The following is a 25,689-nucleotide window of genomic DNA, read 5'->3' as shown; positions in this document are numbered from 1 at the left end:
AATGTAAATTAAATGGGTTGTGCATCTCAGGAATAAATAACATGTTTTTTTCTTGCATATTTTACAGAACAAGGCTCAAAAGGACATCTTGACCTCACAGAGTTAATAGGAGTTCCTCTTCCTCCTTCTGTCTACTTTGTCACTGGCTATGGAGGGTTTCCAGCTTACAGCCTTGGTCCAGATGCTAACATAGGTCGATTGACAAGTGCTATAATACCCTCAGCTTTCTATAAAGATTTTGCTATTGTAGCTACAGTGAAACCAAACAGTGATCATGGAGGAGTGCTATTTGCAATAACAGATGCCTTCCAGGAAACTATTTACCTGGGAATGAGACTTTCATCAGTTGACGACAACAGCCAGAGAATAATTATGTATTACACAGAGCCTGGTTCCCGTGTCTCTCGAGAAGCTGCTTCATTTAAAGTGCCAGTAATGACTAACAAGTGGAACAGGTTTACAGCGACTATTCAGGGAAATGTTGTTGCTTTGTTCATGGACTGTGAAGAATATCAAAGAGTTCAGTTTCAAAGGTCAGCTCAAGCCTTGGTATTTGAATCTGGCTCTGGGATATTTATTGGTAACGCAGGAGCTACAGGACTGCAAAAGTTCACAGTAAGTACTATCTGATAAATTCACATGCCTCAGTGAACATGCATGTTGTCTTTACTTGTAATGAATATGGGAATTTTGTCAGAGTATAAAGGGATGCAATGAGGAAGGTTAAAGCCCACTTGGAATTCAATCTGGCAAGGGATGTCTAGGACAACAAGAATGGTTTCTTCGAGTTCATCAGTAGCAAAAGGAAGACTAGGCAAAATGTGGACCCACTGCTAAATGAAGTGTGTGCCCTGGTGATGGAGGATACAGAGAAGGTAGCGTTACTGAATCCCTTCTTTGCTTTAGTCTTTATTACTAAGGCTGGCATTCAGGAATCCCAGATCCTAGAGGAAAGAGAGAAAGTCTGGAGAAAAGATGACTGTCCTTTAGTTGAGGAGGACCCAATTAGAGATCATTTAGGCATACTGGATATCCACAAGTCCGTGGGCTCCAACGGGATGCATCTATGAGTGGTGAGAGAGCTGGCAGACATTATATTGCTAAGTTGCTTTCCATTATCTTTCATAAATAATGGAGAACAGGAAAGGTGCCTGAGGACTGGGGGACAGCCAATGTCACTTCAGTCTTCAAAAAGGGGAAGAAGGAGGACCTGGGAAACTACAGGCCAGTTGGCTTCACCTCCATTCCTGGAAAGGTGATCAAACACCTCATTCTGGATGTCATCTCCAAGCATCTGGAGGAAAAGAAGGTTATTCGGAATGGTAAACATGGATTCACGAATCATGCTTGACTGATCTGATAGCCTTCTATGATGGCATAACTGGCTGGGTAGATGAGGGGAGAGCAGTGGATACAGTCTACCTTGTCTTCAGGAAATGTTTGTTATCAGAAATTCCATCTCCTTTCTTTCCACTTCAAAAAGTTTTAAGCTGGTTTCTCACTGACCCACTTTATCACTTACTGGTATTTCCTTCCCACCTTTTGTCTCCATTTTTAGTGGTTTTCACATGCCATTTTTGGAGCTGCAATGCTCTTCTTAACTAGAAAAAGTAGACAGTGCTTTACAGGCTCCAGGATATAATGTAGGACTAGATCCTTCAGTTGGGCACTAACAATACGGTGTGGGAATTGTATTGTCATTGGGACATGATAATCATTGCATTCTGGCAGCTTTAATTTTTTCTACATTTTTCAAGAATATAGACATAATACATAAGAACATATTTACATTTTTAAGCTGGGTTTGCTATCATAAAATTTTATGCTCCAGATAATTTTACAAGCAAATCAGAACAAAGTCTGGAGTTTTTGTTGAATTGTTTGATTCCTAACCCTCCCCCCCCAACCCCTTCACACATGCTATGTATTATTTCCTTGAACTGTTTTTGTTTTTTCATGTAGGGCTCAATTCAGCATCTGACAATCAAATCTGACCCAAGGGCTACTGAAGATCATTGTGAAGATGATGACCCTTATGTAAGTATTCTTATAAACACTTCTTCATCCTCAGAGCCTCAGAGATTTCAAAGTAATTTACAATTAGACATTTTTCAGAAGACTAAACACAGTATTTCTTCTTGGGAATATAATACCACACTTAAAATTTTCTGTTGTGGGGAATCTCTGGTTTTGACTACACAGCCTCTAAAACTGTGATTTTTCAAAAAGCATTGTTTTCCTTTGTTTAAAACACTTTGAAAATGAACTATGACTTTGACTTTTCTGAAGGGTCATTTTCTTTAAATGTTATATGTACCGAAATAAGTTTGCATCATATTGACAGCCTTCGTCAACTGAAAAAAAAAAAAAAAAGGCTTTTCTGCATTGAAGTACCCATTTCCTTGGAGGTCATACTTTTTTTCCTCCCTGGCTTTTATGAACTTGCTATCATGATTGGGTATTCCACCACAGGCTTCAGGAGACATCAGTGGCAATGGCAGCATTCAAGAACCTGAAGGTATTTCTGAAACACAAGAAGTCCTTGCACCTTCTCTTCTTCCCATAAGGGTAAATTACAGTTATTTGCTTTACATTTCTGTTTTAATATTACGTTTTTAGATAAAGGTCTGGATTTTGTCACTAGTTTTTCATATGAGGCAACTTTCAAAGGCACCTATGAAAACAACATGCACCCATCCACAAGAATGACTGCACTGCTCCAGATTTTAGATATTCAGTGCTACAGACTAGGAGAAGTCTGGCTAGAAAGCTGCCTGGAGGAGAGGGACCTGAGGGTGTTGGTTGACAGCCGACTGAACATGAGCCAGCAGTGTGCCCAGGTGGCCAGGAAGGCCAATGGCATCTTGGCTTGTATCAGAAACGGTGTGACCAGCAGGTCCAGGGAGGTTATTCTCCCTCTGTACTCGGCACTGGTGAGACCGCTCCTCAAATACTGTGTTCATTTCTGGGCCCCTCACCACAAGAAGGATGTTGAGGCTCTGGAGTGAGTCCAGAGAAGAGCAATAAAGCTGGTGAAAGGGCTGGAGAACAAGTCTTATAAGGAGCGGCTGAGGGAGCTGGGGTTGTTTATCCTTGAGAAGAGGAGGCTGAGGGGAGACCTTATTGCTCTCTATAACTACCTGAAAGGAGGTTGTAGAGAGGAGGGTGCTGGCCTCTTCTCCCAAGTGACAGGGGACAGGACAAGAGGGAATGGCCTCAAGCTCCGCCAGGGGAGATTTAGGCTGGACATTAGGAAAAAATTTTTCACAGAAAGGGTCACTGGGCACTGGAACAGGCTGCCCAGGGAGGTGGTTGATAGGAATGGTTGGACTCGATGATCCAGTGGGTCTCTTCCAACCTGGTTATTCTATGATTCTATGATATTCCTATCACATGGGGTTCCTCTTTGCTTTTTGTGCCTGGCTGATATGTTCCAGTCCATTCTTCACAATTAAGCTTTCCATGCAACTTATATCAAGCACTCTTCTTTTATCAAAGTTCTCACTGTTTCCTTTACAGCAAGCCAGTGAGGTTGTGTAAAATTACAGAAAACATGTTCACATTTCCCTGATCTAGCACATACTTCAACTCTCTTATTTTTGAATCCTTCCGAATTTGTGGGTGAATGCTGTTTGATTGTGGTGTTCTGTTGCCATTCACTTAGTGAGTGTGTTTCCTACTCTTTTCTTACATAAACCTCTGCTGAGTTTCTCAAAAATATTCTTTTGGGGGAATTTTAACTCTTATATGGTCAACATGAATGAAAAGTACCTTTTTTTCCTGCTATGATTTAAAATTCTCTGAGCACTTTTTTACAACTTAATTGCGTATTGACCTGGCTTCATGCTCCTGGCATGTTTGAAGAGATTTATTATTAGTTTTTATGTCTTTTAAATATGATTACTTAAAATTGTTCTGGCCTGCCTTGTGCTTTTCACAGAATCACAGACTGTCTGGTGGAAAACTGGTTGGATGGCCGGGCCCAGAGAGTGGTGGTAAATGGTGTGAAATCCAGCTGGAGGCCAGTGACAAGTGGGGTTCCCCAGGGCTCAGTGCTGGGTCCAGCCCTGTTCAATGTCTTCATCAATGACCTGGATGAAGGCATCGAGTGCACCCTTAGCAAGTTTGCGGACGACACTAAGCTGGGTGGAAGTGTCGATCTGCTGGAGGGTCGGGAGGCTCTGCAAAGGGATCTGAACAGGCTGGACCGCTGGGCAGAGTCCAATGGCATGAGGTTTAACAAGGCCAAATGCCGGGTCCTGCACTTGGGACACAACAACCCTATGCAGTGCTACAGACTGGGAGAAGTCTGTCTAGAAAGCTGCCTGGAGGAGAGGGACCTGGGGGTGTTGGTTGACAACCGACTGAATATGAGCCAGCAGTGTGCCCAGGTGGCCAAGAAGGCCAATGGCATCTTGGCTTGTATCAGAAACGGCGTGACCAGCAGGTCCAGGGATGTTATTCTCCCTCTGTACTCGGCACTGGTGAGACCGCTCCTCGAATACTGTGTTCATTTCTGGGCCCCTCACAACAAGAAGGATGTTGAGGCTCTGGAGAGAGTCCAGAGAAGAGCAATAAAGCTGGTGAAAGGGCTGGAGAACAGGTCTTATGAGGAGCGGCTGAGAGAGCTGGGGTTGTTTAGCCTGGAGAAGAGGAGGTTGAGGGGAGACCTCATTGCTCTCTACAACTACCTGAAAGGACGTTGTAGAGAGGAGGGTGCTGGCCTCTTCTCCCAAGTGACAGGGGACAGGACAAGAGGGAATGGCCTCAAGCTCCGCCAGGGGAGGTTTAGGCTAGACGTTAGGAAAAAATTCTTTACAGAAAGGGTCATTGGGCACTGGAACAGGCTGCCCAGGGAGGTGGTTGAGTCACCTTCCCTGGAGGTGTTTAAGGCACGGGTGGACGAGGTGCTGAGGGATATGGTTTAGTGTTTGCTAGGAACGGTTGGACTCGGTGATCCGGTGGGTCTCTTCCAACCTGGTTATTCTGTGATTCTGTGATTCTGTGACAGGGACCTCTAAAGACTGTCCTGTTCAACTCCCTTCTCAAAGCAGTCAAGTACGGCAGGTTGCTCTGTGCCAGTGGACTTTGGATTTCCTCAAGAATGGAGATTCCAGTGCCTTTCTGTTCCAATTTTTTTTTCTGATGTAGAACTAGAATTCCTTGTATTTTGATGTGTATCCATTGTCTGTTTTCCCTTTACTGGCTACCACTGAGAGAGGTATGGCTCTGTCTTTACTGCCTCCCGTTTTGTATATGTTAAGATTGCTCTGAGCCTTCTCTTCTTAAAACAGTCCTTGCTCTCTTGTCTTCCTGTCATAGTTCAAAATCCCAGTTCCTTAATTATCTACATAGTCCTTTGAACAACTTTGTCCAATATGTCCATGTACTGGTGAGGCCAGACCTGGATACAGCATTTAAGATGGGGAAAGTCTTTCCCTTATCACCAGAGGACAGAAAATCTGGAGGAAACAATATTTGTGAGTTTCCCAAGAAGCATTCTCTTCTGAAGGAAAGTTTTGAGATGGGCAGGACAGCAAGAGAATATGCTGGATCTAGTTTTATGCACAGACAGGAATAAATCTTTGAGAGTTCTGAGTTCAGTCCCCTGCAGGAGCTAAATTGTAACTGGTTGTCCTCTCTGTAGTGCCCCATTCATTGGGAGCTGCAGATGGGAAAACAAAGGTACTAGGTGCTTCTCAGAGCTTCACTGACTTCTGAGAGCCGTACAAATGCTGCTCTGTATATTTATATGAGTATACTAATATAGCCGTGTAAGGAAGACTGCTGTGGGCAGTCTGCATTCAGTGGCACGCTGTTCTGTTTTCTGTGGGGCAGGAGAAGACAGCAATATGCCAATCTGTAATCTCCTAATACATTTCCCCATTGCCTGTGTGCGTAGGGAGTACCTGTGGACAAGTAGACGATATCCACCTTACCATTTTTTTACTAGACACAGTTTTCCAACTCCATTGGCTGATGTTGATCACGAATTTTGTATATGGTTATTAGATACTACTTTATTCCACAGATATGTCTTCACATCTAAACTGACTAGGAGTATTTCAAGAAATTATGTTCAAGTTTTTTTCCAAGCACTTCACTAAATTACAAATGTACTTTTAAAACTGTCCTAATTCTTCAGGCAGGTAATCACAATCTATCAAGTTTATAATCTTATGAGTGTAGTGTGAGGCTTGGAGTTATGGGGTTTTTTTCTACTATCTTCAAGTAAATATCTCTATTTTTCCTACTGTTTTCTAGTACAGAGAGTTAAATTTGAGGTATTTACCAATACATGGAGAGGGATCCATTTCATAGGTGTTTTTCTTTATTTCTCAAAACGAAGCATTTAAATATCTGTCCAACTGTTGCTATATTTGTCTTCCCAGTGAGAAATAAACACCAGGAATGCATTATAGACATTACAGTTGAGCATGTTCTGAATTGTGCAAATGATTTTCTACTGTTCATCTGACATATTTGTTATTCTGTATAAGAAGGAAGTCACTAGACATTGCATTCAAAGGGAAAAGTTGTTCCTCTTTTCTCAGAGTAGCCAAGACCCACTTTAATTAATTGATTGATTTTTAATTAATTTTTAATTAATTTTTAAAACACTATTTTTAGTGTGGTTCAGAAAAACAGGCTGCATAGAAAGGTTTATTGGTCTCTAAAGATTAGTTGAAATATTTCTACACAGAATGTCAAGAACAAGGTATACAGTTATAAGAGAAATAAGAGCAGAGGAAATATGCATTTGTTTCTTTCTTAAATGCAGTAAATAAAACTGAAGTAAAATGAAAGCACTTCTGTCTGCTGTAATGTGATCAGATCAAGCCCACTGTGGAAAACATTTCCTTTTCCCTTCAAATGGAGATCCTGAGCCTATTTTAGTATTTTATTTCTTAATAAAAAGAGATATCTTGAAGTTTTTCCTTAATTATAGAAATACAAACGAAAAGGTTATAAATTATAAACATGCCAAGGAAGTTACCTATCTTCCTTTTGCTGACAACTCAGGAACTATTTCAGCAAGCCGTATTATGCCATTTTGCACATGTTAACCTGGTTCAAGACCAGGGTGCTTGGCCCATTACGTCTACTCCAGTTTTGCATGAAATAGTCTCTTACTATACTGAGCTGGTACTTTTCCACATCTATAATTCCAGCAGGGAGTTGGCTTCTGCATGCAGCTGGTATCTGGTTATCTACATGGCCACCTCTTGCCTATCCAGAGCCAGCATAGGGAATGGCAGGTACCAGCCAGCTCTAGAGAGACTTGAAGCAGTAACTTTACATTCCTTGTATTTTTCTCCTTCTCTATGGGTTTGTCAACTGTACATCACTTGGTCTGGTGGACTGGAGTTCAAAAGCATTGGGCCAGTTTTTCTCAAGAGCCTGACCAAATCAGTATGACATCTACCGATAAGCAGAAATTAGATATGCACTGTGGAGAGGAAAAAATACATAGAAGTTGAAATAAATTAAAAGCTTGTAAATGAAATAGGGTGTATATATTGACCATGGATAAATTTCAGGTTTCATGACAGCAGTGACAGTTAATATTTCTAAGGGAAGCATGAGAGTAGGGACACATACTGGCAAGATAATAGGTGGGAAAGATCTGGATTTCTGGTTTGCTTCTTAAATGTACTGGTTCTGATTAATAACGCTTTGAGGAAGATGAATTACTGATTCATGCTTTAAAATATGTCATAAGCCTTTTCTCTAAACAATTATTTGGATATTGGGTTTTTTAGCCTAAAGATATGTTGGCTGAGCCAGTAGAAGCCCCCCCAACTATGTTGTCTTATTTGGAAGAAAACAATTTCTCTGGAAATCACAGATCAGAAGAAACCTCTGAAGCAGGTAAACTTACACAACAAGGCACTATCTCTATTTGGTTTTTTTAGGGGGGGGAGGGGGGATGGAAGGGGAAGGGGTATTTACATTTCTGAGGTCCAAGTCTGTCATTTCCCTCTGTATAAAAGGCTTCTATCATATTTTGGGTGCTGCCAGCAATGGAAAATCCTATGGTTTTGGACATTCTATGTGTTAGAAAAGAACTGGCACATCAAACATTTGGTCTTTGAAACTACAATCTGTTAGACTGCAATTTGTTGATTCCAACAAAAGTAAGTAGTAGCAAGCACAGCCACAGTTCACACGTTTCTCACTTTTCACACTGTATAGGTGCTTATCTCAGTCGTTGTTAAACATAAAGAGAATAGATTTACCCTTCTATAGCGTAGAAGTTTCAGTCACAGAATTAAAATGAAAAAATAAAAAATCAAAATTGGATAAAACATAAAAGCTGACCCGAGGAGCTGCTGCTGTGATTACTCTGCAACTCTCCGGAAAAGTGCAAGTGTCAGGCAAAGGGATTGAAAGGAGAAAAATCCTCTTCATTCTGCTTGGGCCAGTTAGAAGTGTGGCACTTCTTGAGATATACCTCTGCAAATAGTGCTACTGGCTCTAAAGCCATGTGGTACCTTTAGAAAGGAATTTAAGACAAGTATTTAATTTTATGACCTTCTGTTACAGTGAGGCACAGCCTTTCATGTAAAACTGAATACCACCACTGAATAAGTAACTGTGTCCTACTTGTGTTCCTTCCAAAGGAAGTGAATCTGTCTAGTGCGTCTGTGAGGTGTTTTGGATGCAAGTGTAGGCAGCAAAGTAATAAGAGCAGAGCATAATGCACTAATCAAGGGCTCCACTAGCAAAGCAGTTTCAGTGCATTCCCAGAAAACAAAAAAAAACCCTAGTTATCTTAATAAGGCCAAAGACAATGTTCCTGTTTAAATTTCAGATGTACTTCTGATAGTACTTGCTGCATACAGCTTTTATTTTTTGTTATATAAATGAAAAATAGGCATCTATCAGACTAGAGGTTAAGGCAAAGAAGAGGATGCAATACAGTCTTTATCCTTAAAATAAATATTTGTTTTATAATTCTATTCTCTTTTTTCTCCTTTTGCTTTCCTTTTAAAAAATTCAGAATTATAGAATGACTAATACTCATATTTAGGATGTATTTTGTCAGAATCTAAATAATTTTTTTCATACATCTTGAAGGATCTGTTTTATGCTCTGATAAATACCTCTGGGTGGGTTTTATTTGGTTCTGTCTCTTATTAATAGAAGTGATGATTTAATTTAGGTTCAGCTGTCATGGAATCTGGGCAAAACAACACTGAGTCTGCCCCTGCCACACAGAAAATCTTAAGAGAAGAAGATGGCTCTGATGCTAGTGTTTTGCCAGGAACAAGCAGAGAAGAGGTCTGTAGAATGGATTTGTTATAGGTCTTTTTTTTTGTCCCAAGAGCATGAAAACATATGAACTCTGGGTGCCTTCTAGGTGCCTTTATCAATTTCATCTTTGCAGCATTCCAAAAAGCAAGTATTTTAAGTTCTTGAATGTCCTCTCAGGCATCAGACTAAAAAGCACTGACACTATGCAGAAATTTGGATCTGTAGCCATTGAGGTGGGCTTGAGATTTTTGACTAACAAAATTAATTTGCTCTTGTAGTTTTGTGTTTTATTCATTTTATTTAAGAAAGTGAGAAACAAACAAAATAACCATCATAAATCTTCACCATAAAAGCCCACAATTTTTATTCCCTAAAAGCATGCATCTTGGTCATAGAGTAAATGCCTTGCAGGAGAATGTACTGCTTTCTTCTAAGAAGTGTGGTATACAGAGATTCTAAATTGCACCCTTTGAGTGCTCGCCAAGTGCTTCTGTGTAAAGTACCAAGTGCAAAGAAACACTTCGTTACCACAGTGTTTCATTATCAGGTGATCCAAACAGAAGACTAACACTAAAATTCAAACTCCAGAGGAATCCGTGTCTAATATGTGTATCTCTGGCTTTCTTTAGTTGCCCACAGACTAATCTGAAAATTTGTATTTTATGCATATTATCTCTTTACAAACCAGATCTGACCTGAATTACCGTCAAAGAGGTTGATCCTATATTCCTTATCTTGAGAAAGGAACGACTGCATGGATTGAACTGGAAAAGTGCAGCTCCTAGTTTTTTCTTTAAGAAATTAGCCTACATTGCCTCTTAAAAGCTGCATACGTTAACAACCAAAGATGAAAAATCTATTCTAAAAGTAACCAGCAGCTTTCCTGGCATTCACAATAAAAAGTTGGTTTGACTAGTAGAATAGTAAGACTGAACAACCTTTCCACTCCTAGATTGCCTTTTAAAGGAAGGAACAAAGTTGAGGCAAGTCAGAAAAATTGTTCAGGGTCCTTATATTCTCATGTCCATATCAGAGTAGTTACATGAATAAATGCTGTTTACAGCCATGCCTAGCTTCTCTATAGATTCTTAAAATCCTGGTCAGGTTATCTCGTTGAAAGCATCCAAGTAAGAATTCCTTTCAGGATCCCCCCCGATGGAAAAAGAGATTCTAGAAAGCGTATGTGCCACCATCTAGTGAGTTGTACGCAAGTGAACAGAGGAAACTCTGACAAAGATGGACTGTAATTTGCTTGGCAATTCAACTCTGTCAAGACCAGGAATAACTATAAATTACATGCAAAGCATTGAGATTAAAATTAAAATTATGTATGTCTCTCATTTGGAATCCTGTGAGTTGAAGAACTCCAGCTACTCAAATACTTGCCCTAATTGTTGACATATATCAGGATGAAATATTTTTCTTTTGGGCTATTTTTCTTAAATAAAAATCCAGTCTTGATTTAAGTAGCATGGCGCAAAATGCTTAAATTTATTATGACAACAAGCTTTGCCCTTATTCATCTTTCCCATTTTTTTCTTGAACTTATTCCAATTTCCATATGCTTTTCATTACATAGATATCCAAGGTGGTTATAAAATACACTAATAAATGCTCTCTTAGGAAATAAAAACAATAATGAATTGTTGCTGCATTGAAAACTGATCTTTGTGCATATGTACAGTGGCTGTATCTTCTACAGAAGTTTACCATTGTACAAGATTTCCATTATACCAGCTATGAAATTTGTAGTCTGAGTAATGTAGATGACACTGGTTAGACACAGCATTATTTTTTTCAATGTTGTATAAAACTCAGACAAATATCCCTCAAGAGAATTTGCTAAAGTCCGATCAACAGTGTTACGTTATCAAGCACACATAATAAAGAAAATTATGTTTGTCAAACGAACTCATGCTGGTTTAACATTCTATGTGTTCACACTTTGGGAATGGAATGGAATGGAATGGAATGGAATGGAATGGAATAGAATAGAATAGAATAGAATAGAATAGAATAGAATAGAATAGAATAGAATAGAATAGAATAGAATAGTTTCAGCTAGAAGGGTCCTACCTCTAATTCAACTGCCTGATCAATTCAAGGCTTACCAAGTTAAAGCATGTTACTAGGGGCATCGTCCAAATGCGTTTTAAACAGTGACAGTCTTGGGACGTCGACTACCTGTCTACGAAGCTTGTTCCAGAGTTTGAGCACACTCTCAGTAAAGCAATGTACCCTAATTCTGTACCTAGTTCTGGGCCTCTCACCACAACAAGGATGCTGAGGCTCTGGAACGAGTCCAGAGAAAAGCAACAAAGCTGGTGAAGGGGCTGGAGAGCAGGTCTTACGAGGAGTGGCTGAGAGAGCTGGGGTTGTTTAGCCTGGAGAAGAGGAGGTTGAGGGGAGACCGCATTGCACTCTACAACTACCTGAAAGGACGTTGTAGAGAGGAGGGTGCTGGCCTCTTCTCCCAAGTGACAGGGGACAGGACAAGAGGGAATGGCCTCAAGCTCCGCCAGGGGAGATTTAGGCTGGACATTAGGAAAAAATTTTTCACAGAAAGGGTCATTGGGCGCTGGAACAGGCTGCCCAGGGAGGTGGTTGATTCACCTTCCCTGGAGGTGTTTAAAGCATGGGTGGACGAGGTGCTAAGGGGCATGGTTTAGTGTTTGATAGGAATGGTTGGACTCAATGATCCGGTGGATCTCTTCCAACCTGGTTATTCTATGATTCTATGATTCTATGATTCTAATGTAGTCTAAACTTCCCCTGGCTTTGAGCCATCCGTACATGGTCTGTTACTGGATACCAGGGAGAAGAGATCAGCACAACCTCCTCCACTTCTCCTCCTCAGGAATCTGTAGAGAGCAATGAGATCTACAGAGCAATGACGTTGCCCCTCAGCCTCCTTCTTCCTGGACAAGCCCAAAGTCCTTAGCCACTCCTCATAGGACTCCCAACACCTTTGACAGATGATCAAGAGGTAACATCCGCTAGCTCCTTCAGTACTCTAGCAACCTTTATCAACAATCATATTATCTCACTCAGGTTATGATCTTACCCACAGCTTAGTTGACTAAGTTCTTTTATAACACTTTTCCAAATGGGGAAAAAAACCTCTAACGAGATCCAATGAAAAAAAATCTCTGATCTTTGGGAACTTTCTTATTGACAAAATCTAGAAAGACCTTTTAAAAAATCAGGTACCAGATCCTTTGCTGAAAGCTTTTATCCTGCTAACTTGAAAATGCTCCAACTCTTACATCCATCTTAGTTTCATTAGCTACTAAAGAAGCACAATATATTTCATTGCTGCTATAAAATGTGAATAAATCCTAGTGCTTATTTCAAAATACAATAAAAAAAAGACTTAAATGTTCCATCCTGATTTTAATTTAAATATTAATTAGTGTCTGAACTTCACTACTGAAAATATTTATTTCACTCCTGGTGTATCTCAATTTATCTTTTTATTATTCTTAGTTTCCCTTGACAAAATACTGATGCTTAGCAATTTTTTTGCTTTCATTTGTTGTCATTTTTTACTGTTTGCTATCAGTTTCTTCATTTAATCTTCTATCACTTTTTTTTTTTTTAACAATCTGGGTATGTAACCCTCTTTTTATTAGAGCTGTGAATCTTCGCAGAGTTGACTAAAACATTCCTAAACATCTCTAAAAATAGAAAGAGTTACAAAACTTTCATAATTCTCTTCCAGACAGTCTGAGTTTGAGAAACTGGTCTTTTTCAAACATACGTTATTGATTTAAACTGTGCAGATTTGTGCAGATATGAAATTAGACTGTGGTCATTTGCATCTAGGTAACAAGCCAATTTTTTCCAGCTCAGTGAACAATTGATAGTACTTGCATGAATGATCTCTGTTATGGATTGCCTTTGCTGGATTAAGTATATTTTTCGTATGATGCCTTACAGGTTTCTAACTGCATTGAACAAAGCAGGGGTTACAGGAGGAAGGGAAGAGAGAGAGGAAAAGAGAGAAAAGGAGGAAAAGAAATGCAACACATTTTTCATATTTCACATTTTAATTACTTAGGGCCAGAAAGGTCAGAAACAAGAGAACGGGCCTACAGAATCTCCAGGAAGGCCAGGAGTAGATGATGTGCAGAAAAAAAATCAGGTACCTCTTCAGTCTCTGGGGAAGCATGATTGGCCTGAGTATTTTATAAAGTGTAATAGTAATTCATCACACATGCATGAAGAGCTGAAACTCCACAGCCTCACACACTGTCATCAGTTATACTTCTACAAGATGGGGTTTTAGCCCCACCAGATCAGCTGGGAAGCATCTTATCTGCTTTGCATGTGTGTCAATGGCTATACAAGGGCCTGATGAGAGATGATCATCAAAAAGCACAAGGCAAACAAACGATGCACCAACATATCAACATTCTTAGACTGGTAATTGCACAAAATCTTTAGACAGCCCTTCCACCCTTTCCGAACATGCTCGAGCTACTGAACTTCAGAACTCACATGCCTCCTTCAGTGGCTTCTGTATATTCAGGATGTTTCACACTTGTTTCAAACAGAGGTGCAAAAAATAAAACACACTGTGACACAGTATTTGTTACAGTTCTGGTTTTCTATTTTGTCACAGCCCTACACATCAAGCTATAGTTGTTTTTCTCTTTTGTTGCTTCTTTGTTACAATGTTTTATTTACCTTTCTAACAAAGATGTTTCATTCCAGGGCATTACTAGTAAAAAGAGGTTACCCATAACCACTCTTTTTACATATTTTGGTTAACGGGAGGAAAAAAAATCTAACTTGTTTTGCCAGAGACTCAGTTACGCTGAATCGTAAGCAGCAAACTGCTTTCTCTATATGTTCTTTTTGGCATGCAGCTCTAGTACTGTAGCTGACTTCCTCAGATTGCTAAGAGAGGATGACTCAGTTTTCTAAGATAAATTTATGATTCCCCAGCTGCAAAGTAAGAGGCATGGCATATGATAAGCTGCTGTACAAGGAGTCCAGTTTTGGTGAGGCTGGCTTTTTTTTCAGAGAGGAACTTCAGAAGGAGGATATACTTAGACCCAGATCTCTTCTAGGGCAAAACAAAGTGCTTTATTGAGCCTCATAGACATACTTCCATATTACCTGATCCTAACCTCTGCTGCTATTAGTTTTCCAGATGTATCTCTCACCCCTCAAGTCTTGTGCAGTGATTCATCTGCACCTTCTAATTCACCCTTCCTGCTTTGCTTTCTGTGCATTCCTCTATTTTACTCCCTCTTCTATCACATTTGCTGTCATCTTGCTGTATTATTCCCTCCTCCCTCTCCAGATGACTCTCATCCATACGTCACTTCACCACGAGCCGCTGATACAACCTCCATGGTGAAACAATGCCCAGCAATGCACACAAGAACAACCCCCTAGCTGTCCTATTCTGTAAGTATCTCAGCTGCTGCTGTGTATCTGTCCTCTGTTGATGCTTTACTACCTGTCTTCTTTGTTTCATTCCTTGCTATCTGTTGCTGCCACTTTGTGCATCTTTTGTCTAAGACCTTCTCACTCAGAAGCTGCCACCGTTCCCATGCCTGCTCCTCCTTTTCTATACTGCCATGCACCGCTGCTGTGACCTTCCTGTCCTTTCCTGCCCCCCGCAGGTGAATGAGCCTAAAACGGAGCTGATACGATTTAAGATATTAAAAACCAATTCAGTAGCCATTCATGGGATGCATTATTGAGCTCCTGCATGACTATTGCCTGCATACATTGTAATGTTCATAGAAATGTAGATTGTTTTGAAAATATTTAGCCTAAACCCAGGTTATGTGTCATTCGGGTGTTTATAGACAAAAGGTTTAAATTTTGTGTATTAACAGAATTCTGACTAATTTCAAGCAGGATATTTTTAAAGAAAATTCTATGAAACTAAATAATGGAGAAATGTCTTATAGAAAATTCTCCAAATGTAATTCAAATACCTCAAAAGCAACTGCTTTTTCCTTTTAAATAAACTCTTATAAAAATCCTATTTTTTATAAAATAAAATATATCTATTATAAAATATATCTATAATAAAATATCCATCTATAATATGTCCATTATATCATAGACATTTTGTTATATCTTGTGAAATGGACCATTGTCCAGTATTTTTTATACTCTTTTGTCCATGTACAGCTGGATTCCAATCTTCCATATACTTATGCAACTTTACAACTAGACTGATGGTGATGGGACTTCACTCAGCAATAAAATCAGTATGCCCTAGATTTATACTGGCCATGCGTTTGCCACTTTTCTATAAACTTGTTATCAGTTATTCTATAGGAAAAATAATAACAGGAGAAAAAAAAATCTTTCAGTCTTACAGACACATCTTTCAACTCAGTATAGCTCTAAAACTTGACAAGTAGATTTCATAAACACAGGTGTCTAGATTCCCTAAATGCCATTAGGGCAAACAGAATTTATTTACCTTCTGAATTTTTGCTAGTGTCCTAACTGAATTCATAAATAGCATTACTTTATAAAAGCACTGACTTCAAAGCTGGTGGGAGTTCTTTCTAGCCTATGATCAAGCCTCTGTAAGAATAGCATTTCTGTAGCATAAAAGTAGGGTAGCAGTGATATGAAGGGTTGCACTATTTAAACTCCACTGATGCTGCATTCAAGAGACCAGCAAGGCAGATCCAGATCACTGGGAGAAGGTGCTTCAGTCCAACAGCTCTTCTCACCCAAAGGCATCTTCTCTGTATGTAGCAGTGAACACCAGGTCCTGCACCACCTTTACACTTTATTGTCTGTGATATTGAGTTTCAAGGGATTTTATTCTGGACTGAAGTGAAAGAAGTACCAGCGAAGCCAAGGAATGCACCCCCGACTCCTGGGCTTTTGAAACATTAGCTTTGGTTCTATAATAACTGATTCAGGTACTAGTTCTCTGTGTACTTCATGCTGTAGTTTGCCAAGCATACACATCTATGAAACTCATCAAGAATGTGCTATCTGTAGCTAGTTTACTTCTATATGAGTGGATGTTGCTTAATTTTAAATGTGATGGGACTCACACATGTAGAAAAGTCATATTTCAACTGCCAAGTTTGTTGCACATCTAGGTTTATTCCTTTTAATTTTTAAAAACAAGAGTTCTATAAAACTTCCATAGCAAGTCCTATAATTTAAAAAAAAACGGATAACTGGACTTAATTTCACTTTAGTATATATACCATGTAGAAAAATCATGGCAAATTTTCCATGAAAAGTACTTTTTCTTTTCTTTAGAGGTTTAAAAATTTCCTTGATAGTATGCAAACTGGCTGTAGTTTGCACTATAAGTTCCATAATTTAGGAAAGTTTGAAACTGAAGAAGCTTGAATCTATGAAATTGTCTTTTAGATTAATACAATAAGATTGAAATAATAAAACAAAACTGTTTTTCTAACAAATTATTTTAGAAAACGCTTTTGTGTATTAATTTCCGTTTATAAAACATCAGAATCAGCTTTTGACCTTAGAGGCACATTCTAAGACAGAGTGGCTGTTGTTAAGTATGCATTTTAGGATATTCCTAATGTTGAAAAGCTTCTTTCCAAAGATAAAATTTGTCTGAGATATTGCTTCAGCTCCAGTTCACAGAAATAGTCTAATAGCTATATGATATAAAATAATATGGTATGAAATACCAGAAATATGACTGAAATGTTTTCTGTTATAATTAATTTCAACAATAATTCTGCCACATGGTTATTGACTATAATTATATTTGCAGTAACAGGCAAGTGATATTTTAATTTGTCAGCTTTAGGAGTAATATTTTAAAGTGGAATTCTCCTAATTTCAGAGTAGACTGGACCCTGAAGAATCGGGTTCTGGAGATATTGATGGAGAGACTGAGATTTTAAGAGTAAGTATATATTGATGTTTATTTCTCATTAGCATAATAAAGAACTTTGCTTTACTCATCCAGATAGTGGAAGGTCCACCTTACAACCAAATTTTGTACACATTTAATTCATAGCATTCAGAAATGCTTTGTAAGGTTTCATTTCAACATCTGAAAAGGCCTAAGTGTATGTGAGTGGGGAAGAAGTGTGAGAAGGGAGAGGACAACAAAGAAATAACGGCAAGAGGACTTTTTAAAATGAGAGAATTTTCAGAATCAGATTCTGAAAAGACGGTAAAGAGAAAAGAGAGATTGGAATGATACAGTTCTTTGCTTTTTTAAATTTGTAGTACACTGTTCTGAAAAATAAGTATATTTGTATGAAATGCATTACGCTGCAACTTCCAGTGTTGATCCAACTTCATGGTCATTTGAACTTCCCTGTATCCTTGCCTTTGTGAAGAATTGTGACACTGTAACATGAAGGCTATCTAGCAGAGGGAGATGATTGTGTGAAAGTTAACAAGATTTTGATGCACGTGTTCCTGAGTGAGATTCTCTGGGCTATGTAACATGGGAAACCAGACTTACGTCATTGGGAAAGAGTATTCATGCCAGATAAACTGGAGTCTTGGGCAATTAATGCATACTTGTTCATTAGTTAAACTGAGACAGTCAGAGCAGCGCTGCCTTGGATGTTCATATCATCCTTCCCCTGGAGGTATCTATCTCAGCTTCAGAAAGAGGTTATATGACTTGTGGATATACTAAACTACTTAATTTTGCAGAAAATATTCAGGAAAGTCAGCATCAATTTTGGCTAATTTCAGTAGGCTGTGCTGTAAAATGTGGCTGACTCACAACCTTTCAGCTGTGCTTGGGATCAGCAAGCTCCAGGAGCACAGCAGAACAGGTGGGATGATGAGTAGCAGTTTAACATTTCAGCTTTCAGCTTATTCTGTCACTCTTAGCATTTTGTGTCAATGGCCTCAAGCAAGCTTTGTTTTAGGGATTGAATTGGTGCATTGGTCTTGTGCTTTCCCTTCACAGAGGCTGGATATATTTTGAGAAACTGTACTCTGATGAGCATGGCTCTGAATTAAAAATGGGATATCTGGCTTGCTTTTCTTGCTCTTCTTCTGAGCTTTTGAGTGGCAAAGGAAATTTTGGAATGGGGATTTTTTTTTTACTTATGTTTTTTGCTGGTTTACTTTTTTTTTTTGCAGAGAAGAGACTGTCTTGCTAACTTTCTTATACATCCCGCACAGAACATGGTGTCTCTTGGAGGGAATAATAACATCAAGTAACTAGAAATTGCTGCCAGATCTGGAATTATTTTTTATGCTTTGCTCTGCTCTTGAGCCACTGCTTAACAAGTTATCTCTAGAGAATTTTACCATGCTCCTGTGTAAAATCCAAGTAGCCATCTATAAGTATGCATTGCAGTTGCAGATAATATGGTTTTCCATCCACAGAACCTGTCAGATGTATAATCAATTAGGCAAAATATTACAGTTAGGGACAAATTTTAGGAAAATAAGAAGTGGCTAAAGATGAACAGATATGAATGAGAAGGTTTTTGCAGATCCATTTTTATGCCGTCTTTGGGATGAAATATTCCCCCCCCTTCCATTTGAAGCTGTTTCATTCATAGCTTTTTGCAGCTTTCTGAGGAATGAACTCCCTGGATGCCAGTCTTCTATGACTCCAGACAATATACTGAGGCCTCTCTTTTGCCACACATTTAGTGATATTTTTCATTCTCTCAGACTGATTCCTCCTGTAAGACTTTTTTTCTGTTTCTTCTTTCCTCCGAAGTGCTGAATACCCTACTCCCAAGCCTTTTCAGGAGGCAATTGCCATGTACAGAAAATTAGTTACCTTGCCTGATTTAGGAGACTGGTATCCTTATGTGCCCTACATAGTTAATGAGACAGGTGAGTGCTTGGAATGGCTCCCTGCAGAAGGCTCAGTTGAATATATTGAAAAATCCAAGATGCACATCTTCCTAGCAGACTCCTGTGGATGACCCTAATGACCCAAAATTTCGAACTGTCCGTGTTAGCCTGCTAAAGATTAATAACAAGGGTTGACTTGCACATGAGACGGGATATTTGCAAACATATTATTACTCCTAAAGTAACGTATTTCATTTATTTTATTAAATTTGAATAGACCTGCTCATGTCCATGCAGGATAGATCTTTGGAGCAGAGGCCATTTTTACAGTACTGATCAGTGATCTCTTGATTTCATGCTGGTTATTTTTCATGAATTTAGATCAATAATTGGAATATTTCTAAGGTCTTTACTGGGTTACAGAGAGCTGATACAGAATTTCCTGCTTTTTAATTTCCTGCTTGCTGCTGCATGACATGGGATGGCACAATTCAGACAGCAAGAATGTCGGCCTGACCTTATGTAAAAAGCGTATAAAATCAATTCTTAATAAAGCAGGAGGATGGTAACCCAAGCTGAGAGTTTTATTAAGTTAAACATCTGTGTGAGCTATGTTTTCCTGTTTCATGTATGTACAAATGAACCTGAATAGGACCATTTCTAACAATGTTGCTGATTTATCCAGGGTCTTCCTGGGCCACTAGGCCCTCCAGGACTGCCTGGTCTTCCGGGAAAGCCAGCACCTGATTCAGGTGTAGGATCTCCTGGGTCACCAGGGGAAGATAGAGCTTCTGGTGAACCAGGCCCTGAAGTGAGTATCCATTTATGCATGAACAATAGTATGTCCTACAGCACTAAGTTCTAAGCATTGAAATCTGTATAATTCTTAGTAATATTGCAGAATATTTTTAATTGAAGAGCTTGGATGTTATGCATATTTAACAAAATAAATACAATAATAAATGTCTACTTAATCAATGCAGATTACTCCACAGCTGGATGTACATTTGGCAGATACTTGTGAATCTGGCCCAGGATAAATAAAAAGTAAGAATGCATTTACTGAAATGAATAAGGCTGAGAATTACATTCAGGAAAATAAAATATGCTAAATCATTTACTTAATCTGCAGGGAATTCTTAGCATAAATTCAATTTTCCTCTTTCCTTATTTTTCTTCAGATGGGTAGGAACAGTTTTTCCTGTGGACATGTGAAAAACTATAGTTCTACTATAAAAAAGGTTACTACAAGTTGAAATGTTACATATTTGTTAATAAATCCCCGGTAAAGTGGTTTTTTTCACTGAAGAAAACTTTTTTTCCTAGCATTGATCAGCTCTGTGAATGCTGTCTGGAATTGTATTTACTAATATCACTCCCTTATTATCTGTTAAGCCTCTGCCAGCAGCAGGTGTTCTCAGGACTAGATTTTATCTATACATTCATGTTGCCATCAGAGTGGGACTCTGTCGTTGTATCTGACAAGGTGTAATTAGCATAGAATAAAGAAGAGTATTGGTGACACACGTTAAAGAGGAGATCTTACTGCATCTCAGCTATGCTGGGATTTTTTGAGGATAAACAAACCAGGAGTTAATACAAAACCTAAAAAGATGGGTATGGTACATTTTAAGTGTCTGGTCATCAAGTTGGAAGGCTGCATCCTTTGAATAGAAAGAAATTAAGAGTATGGAAATCTTTAAATTGGGATCTAATCAGCACGTGCATGAAAAATAAATTAAAAAATGAAATGAAAATGCAAGGAAAACCAAAAGCTGAGGATTCATGTAGCATGTACGGAAACACTGAAAATAGCCAGACTTGCATATACATCTCACTTAGAGCTAAAAGGAGGTACTTCCATCCAGTATTTCAGGCCCCAATCCTGAAAGCTATTGGCTTTCTGTCAGGAGCTGGGTCTCATACGCTCAGGCTACAAGGAAGTATAAACATCACAAATTTTTGTTCATCCAAACTTTAGGCCCCTACAAGGAGGAGTGTCCATGGAATGCAGATCAGAAATCATGGTGATTTTTGGACTTCAAAATTTCAGAGTATTTCTTCTTTGAATAAATTTTATCTCTCTGAACTTCACTAAATTAAAGCTGTGATAAACAGAGTACAGAAAGTGTAGCTGTACATGGACTATCTCTGGAGCAAGTCCAGAGAAGAGCAACAAAGCTGGTGAAGGGGCTGGAGAACAAGTCTTATAAGGAGCGGCTGAGAGAGCTGGGGTTGTTTAGCCTGGAGAAGAGGAGGCTGAGGGGAGATCTCATTGCTCTCTATAACTACCTGAAAGGAGGTTGTAGAGAGGAGGGTGCCGGCCTCTTCTCCCAAGTGACAGGGGACAGGACAAGAGGGAATGGCCTCAAGCTCTGCCAGGGGAGGTTTAGGCTGGACATTAGGAAAAAATTCTTCACAGAAAGGGTCATTGGGCACTGGAACAGGCTGCCCAGGGAGGTGGTTGATTCACCTTCCCTGGAGGTGTTTAAGGCACGGGTGGATGAGGTGCTCAGGGACATGGTTTAGTGTTTGATAGGAATGGTTGGACTCGATGATCCGGTGGGTCTCTTCCAATGTGGTTATTCTACGATTCTATGATTTTTCTGAGCTACACACAGTTTCAGCATTTGCTGCACTTAGGTGTTTTGGCTGTGTGTTATGAATCTGCTTGGTTATTAACTGAAATGTCCTTTTATTTTATGGGTTTACATGTGATTGATAAGGCAGATAGTTAGAGCTATGGCCTGCAATAAGAGGTTTCACAAAGGTGAAATAACCTGGTCCCACAGAAGTAGGCTTAAAAAGCAGTATTTTTCATCCAGGCTTTTAACTAGTGTGTTTCAACAGGTATAGTCTGGATCCTTAGAAATAATATTTTAAAAAGTTCAAAGAAAACAGAGAAAGATGTATTGATTCATATTCTGTTTTGAAGATGAATGTGTTCCATGTTGTGCAGTCTAGGATTTCACGGGCTATAATATAGTTAACGACTTGTAGTCAGTTATTTTCTCATGCAACAGAAATCATCACTGCCTACTTTCAGGATAATTCCTGGGAAACAAATAAATTAAAAATGCAGAATTTAAATATTAGCCAGTCTACTAATGTACATTTTCAGAAGAATCAGACCATGACAAGTCTGCAGGCTGCTGAAGGACATGCTGCTGAAGACTCCAGCTATTAACAGCACAAAAGCATGCATTCCCATACTTTCATATGACCTAAGAAACTGTAAGCCTGCTCTCCAAAGATTTGCATATATTTGCATGCTGGATAAATTAAGTGAGATCTCTTCACAGCAGAATTTTTTTTTTATGAGATTCCTCATTCAGTAACATTCAGTAACTGTATAAGTAAGGGTCTTCAGTTGTAAGTCCTAATTTCTGAAGACTAGCCAAATACTTGAAGTTGTTTGCAGGCTTGCTAAATTAAGAACTTTGCAATGCAGCATCTCTTCTCATGAGAAAGATATCTCAGAAATGTTTGGGTAAAGGCTGCCTTTTGTTACAGGAAACACTGCTTCACTAACTCCACATTTCATCTGATACTGGTGTGATTTTGATCTGATTAAATATATATTTTCTTGTGGAGACATTTTATAGGGAAGAAGGACTTGATACTGTGGGCCTTGTTGACATCGAACACTTTCTAAATGTGACGTGAAGTTAAATTGCCTTGTGGGGTTGTATAAGGATATGTTCTATGGTTATTTTTTTAAAAAATAGCTCACAAATGCATGAATACACCCTGAAGTGAATAACAAATCTTCAAGTGTTGCTTGCTAGCTACTTAAGAGAGACTATTCAAAAAGTGTAAAGAAATTAAGCAATTTTAGAGCAATGATACTTAAAATTGCAAGTTTAGTATAGGGGAAATAGTCACTGAGATTTGAGCAACAACTTTTTTTAGCCGAGCTTCTTTTCTAAATCGCCTCTCTCTATGTAACCATGGCAAAACATAATAAGAAATTGTTTGAAACATACTGAAAATATTTTTTAACGTTAAAAAGAATTTATTATTCTGTCACACAAAGTGTATCTAAAGGGAAAAAATAGGGGTGAAAAGTAAGCTGAGCAGGGAAAATGAGGTCTTTGTAACCATTCTGAAAAAGAATGTTTTTTATCTCCTTCTGCAACCATTTATATCCTTCCCCAAAACAGATTAATAAATAAATGGATAAAAGATTAACAGAGATCATAATGCACGTCAACAAATGTAACCAAAGGCTTTCAGAGCCCAATTTTGAAAACATACGGCATGCAAATATGTATGTAGCTGTCCCCTTTCTTGCAGGTATAGTTACTGAGGGCCTGACTTCAATACCTGTACTGATTGACAGGTTGAACCTACAGGGATAGTTTTTCCCAGTCTGGTTACTCACTCAAGTGCATGCTCAGTCATGGATATAACATACGAAATTGAGTGGAGAATTAAATATAACTTTTTCAAGGTAAAATTAAAGTGGAACATCACAGAGAAGACTTGGGCCACTTTCTGACTTTGTCAATACCAGCATTTTCTTAGCTAGCTCTCATCTGGCACTAAGATTGCCAAAAGCGTGGATCAAGGAAGTGCATATGGATTTCAGTTGATCTTACTTAGATGTGTCTGCTTGGAAGAGATTTCTCAAGAGGTACCTGCTTTAGATCTACTATCATCTACAGGGTCCTCAAGGTCCTCCTGGTCTTGACGGAGCGGTTGGCCCACCAGGGCAGAAAGGAGAAAAGGTAAGTTAAACAGCTGTCTTTCTCCTACCTCAGTGGAAAATTTGTCAGTTCTAGGCTGTAAAATTCACACATAGTTGTCCCTACAACATAGTGTTGGCTGGCCTCAATATTTTTTTAATTGAATCCAGCTGCTAACGGCTTATTAGAACACATTTTAAAAGGCATATTCAGAAATCCAGAATTCCCTGTTGGGTACAGTCTCATTTTCTGCAGCATTCAACATTCAAAATACAATATGAGCTACTGTGCTGCCATTTGCCAGTAAAAAGCCAGTCATGACTGGCCTCCTGCAGGTGAGTCTGGAAGAGGAAAGAAAGAACTCCAGCTAGTCCAGACTGGCACACACTGATGGCATGTTTCCTACAGAAAGCTCTCTCCATGATGCATGTGTATACATATCAAGTTTCATATATTTCTGCAGCAGCCCATATTTGTCTCAACCGCTGCACTGTTGCTACCTCCAGCTATGACATCCCACCCCTACAATTCCTGCAGTTCCAACCTCCACTCATCCCTTGATGAGATATTTCAGCATCCTAACCAGGCAACACAAGATTACTCTTAGTCTTCCATTGACTTGCTGCAATGTTTGGCTTCTTGCATGGAGAAAGAACCTTGAAGTAAATTGCCAAGTGTCCATCGAACGTATACACACTGTAAGGGAAATACAAAGGCAAGTCCTAAATAGCCAGAATATTGACAGTTATTTCTTCTTTTGGAAGAAAATATTGTTATCCTTTCGCTCCTGATGCATACTTATTCTTTTCAGACCTTACTCAAGTAATATTTCTGTTGAATGAGTAAGGACAGGAGCTTGCCTGTAAGATTCAGTGCAATTTGGTAGAAAAGTATTTGCATAGTGCGATTTTCTGTCTATTCCATGTACTAAAAGTGAAAAAAACAGTAAGTAAAGTGTAGAAATGCTACATTTCTGCAGAAGAGCCATAAAATCATAGTAATCTTCGCATCCCTTGTTTGGAACAGTGCCCTGGACAAGTTGTGTGGAATCAGTTTCTGCTTCTGTTAAATCCCATGAGAGTTTTGACGTTTAAGTTCAGCAGCATGAGGATGTGACCCACGATACTCAATTGTGTGTGGTCCAGACCTTTAAAATCCACAGCAATAAAAGAAATACAAGATTGCATCCTGTCTGCATACTCCATGAGAGCTACTAATTTGTAATTATAACTCCTAAATTACAGATTGTTTTCTTTCTAACTAAGAGGTTTAATATTTCATGTAAAGGACATTATGATCTCAAATTAAACAACGCAGAAAACAATGGGTATTTTCATTAAACAAAAATATCATAAATTACTTTTTATTGCCTGTCTAATCCTCTTACTGTTGGTAATTAGGATTGATTTTCTTTTACAGGGTGATCAAGGTCTTCCTGGTCCTGTTGGCCCAAAGGTAGAAAAGAACTCAGTGTCTCTATAGGGTAACAGCACCTCTCTGATACAGCACATTGCTGAAAAGGGCTGAGAAATCTGAAAAATTATGACTGTGGAACCTAATGAAGTCATGCAACTTGGCTTCTCAGTTGGTTGAATTATTGCCAGGAGGTCAGGAGGTCATGGGAGATTATTCTTCCCTCTACTCAGCTCTCGTAAGCCCCCAGCTGAGTACTGTGTTCAGCTCTGGGGTCCTCAGCAGAAGGAAGACATGGACCTGCGTGAGCAAGTCCACAGAAGGGCCATGTTTTGGAGGGTGAAACACCTCCCATATGAGGACAGGCTTAAAGAGCTGGGGTTGTTTAACCTAGGGAAGAGGCTCTAGGGAGACCTTATTGTGGCCTTCCAGTATTGACAGGGGGCTACAGGAAAGATGGGGACAGGCTTCTTATCAGGGCCCATAGTGATCAGATAAGGGGTAACAGTTTTAAACTGAGTAGATTTACATTAGGTATTAGGAGAAAATTCTGTATTGTGAGGGCAGTGAG

The 25,689-nt window shown here is 39.0% G+C and overlaps 1 protein-coding gene across 1 annotated transcript in view; it reads left to right on the top strand.

Annotated features, from left to right (window-relative positions):
* Nucleotides 1–25,689, top strand: part of COL15A1 (collagen type XV alpha 1 chain) — a 119,374-nt gene that overhangs the window by 39,959 nt on the left and 53,726 nt on the right. The window contains exons 3-11 of the mRNA XM_069853840.1: nt 68–615; nt 1,963–2,037; nt 2,473–2,568; nt 7,764–7,872; nt 9,167–9,285; nt 17,078–17,144; nt 19,722–19,828; nt 23,685–23,747; nt 25,125–25,160. Coding sequence (XP_069709941.1) covers nt 68–615; nt 1,963–2,037; nt 2,473–2,568; nt 7,764–7,872; nt 9,167–9,285; nt 17,078–17,144; nt 19,722–19,828; nt 23,685–23,747; nt 25,125–25,160 — 1,220 coding nt within the window. The remainder of the gene's footprint in view (nt 1–67; nt 616–1,962; nt 2,038–2,472; nt 2,569–7,763; nt 7,873–9,166; nt 9,286–17,077; nt 17,145–19,721; nt 19,829–23,684; nt 23,748–25,124; nt 25,161–25,689) is intronic.

The sequence above is a fragment of the Phaenicophaeus curvirostris genome, chromosome 3 (assembly GCF_032191515.1).
Source record: "Phaenicophaeus curvirostris isolate KB17595 chromosome 3, BPBGC_Pcur_1.0, whole genome shotgun sequence".
Classification (NCBI taxonomy): domain Eukaryota; kingdom Metazoa; phylum Chordata; class Aves; order Cuculiformes; family Cuculidae; genus Phaenicophaeus; species Phaenicophaeus curvirostris.
This window is presented reverse-complemented; position numbering and strand designations above follow the sequence as displayed.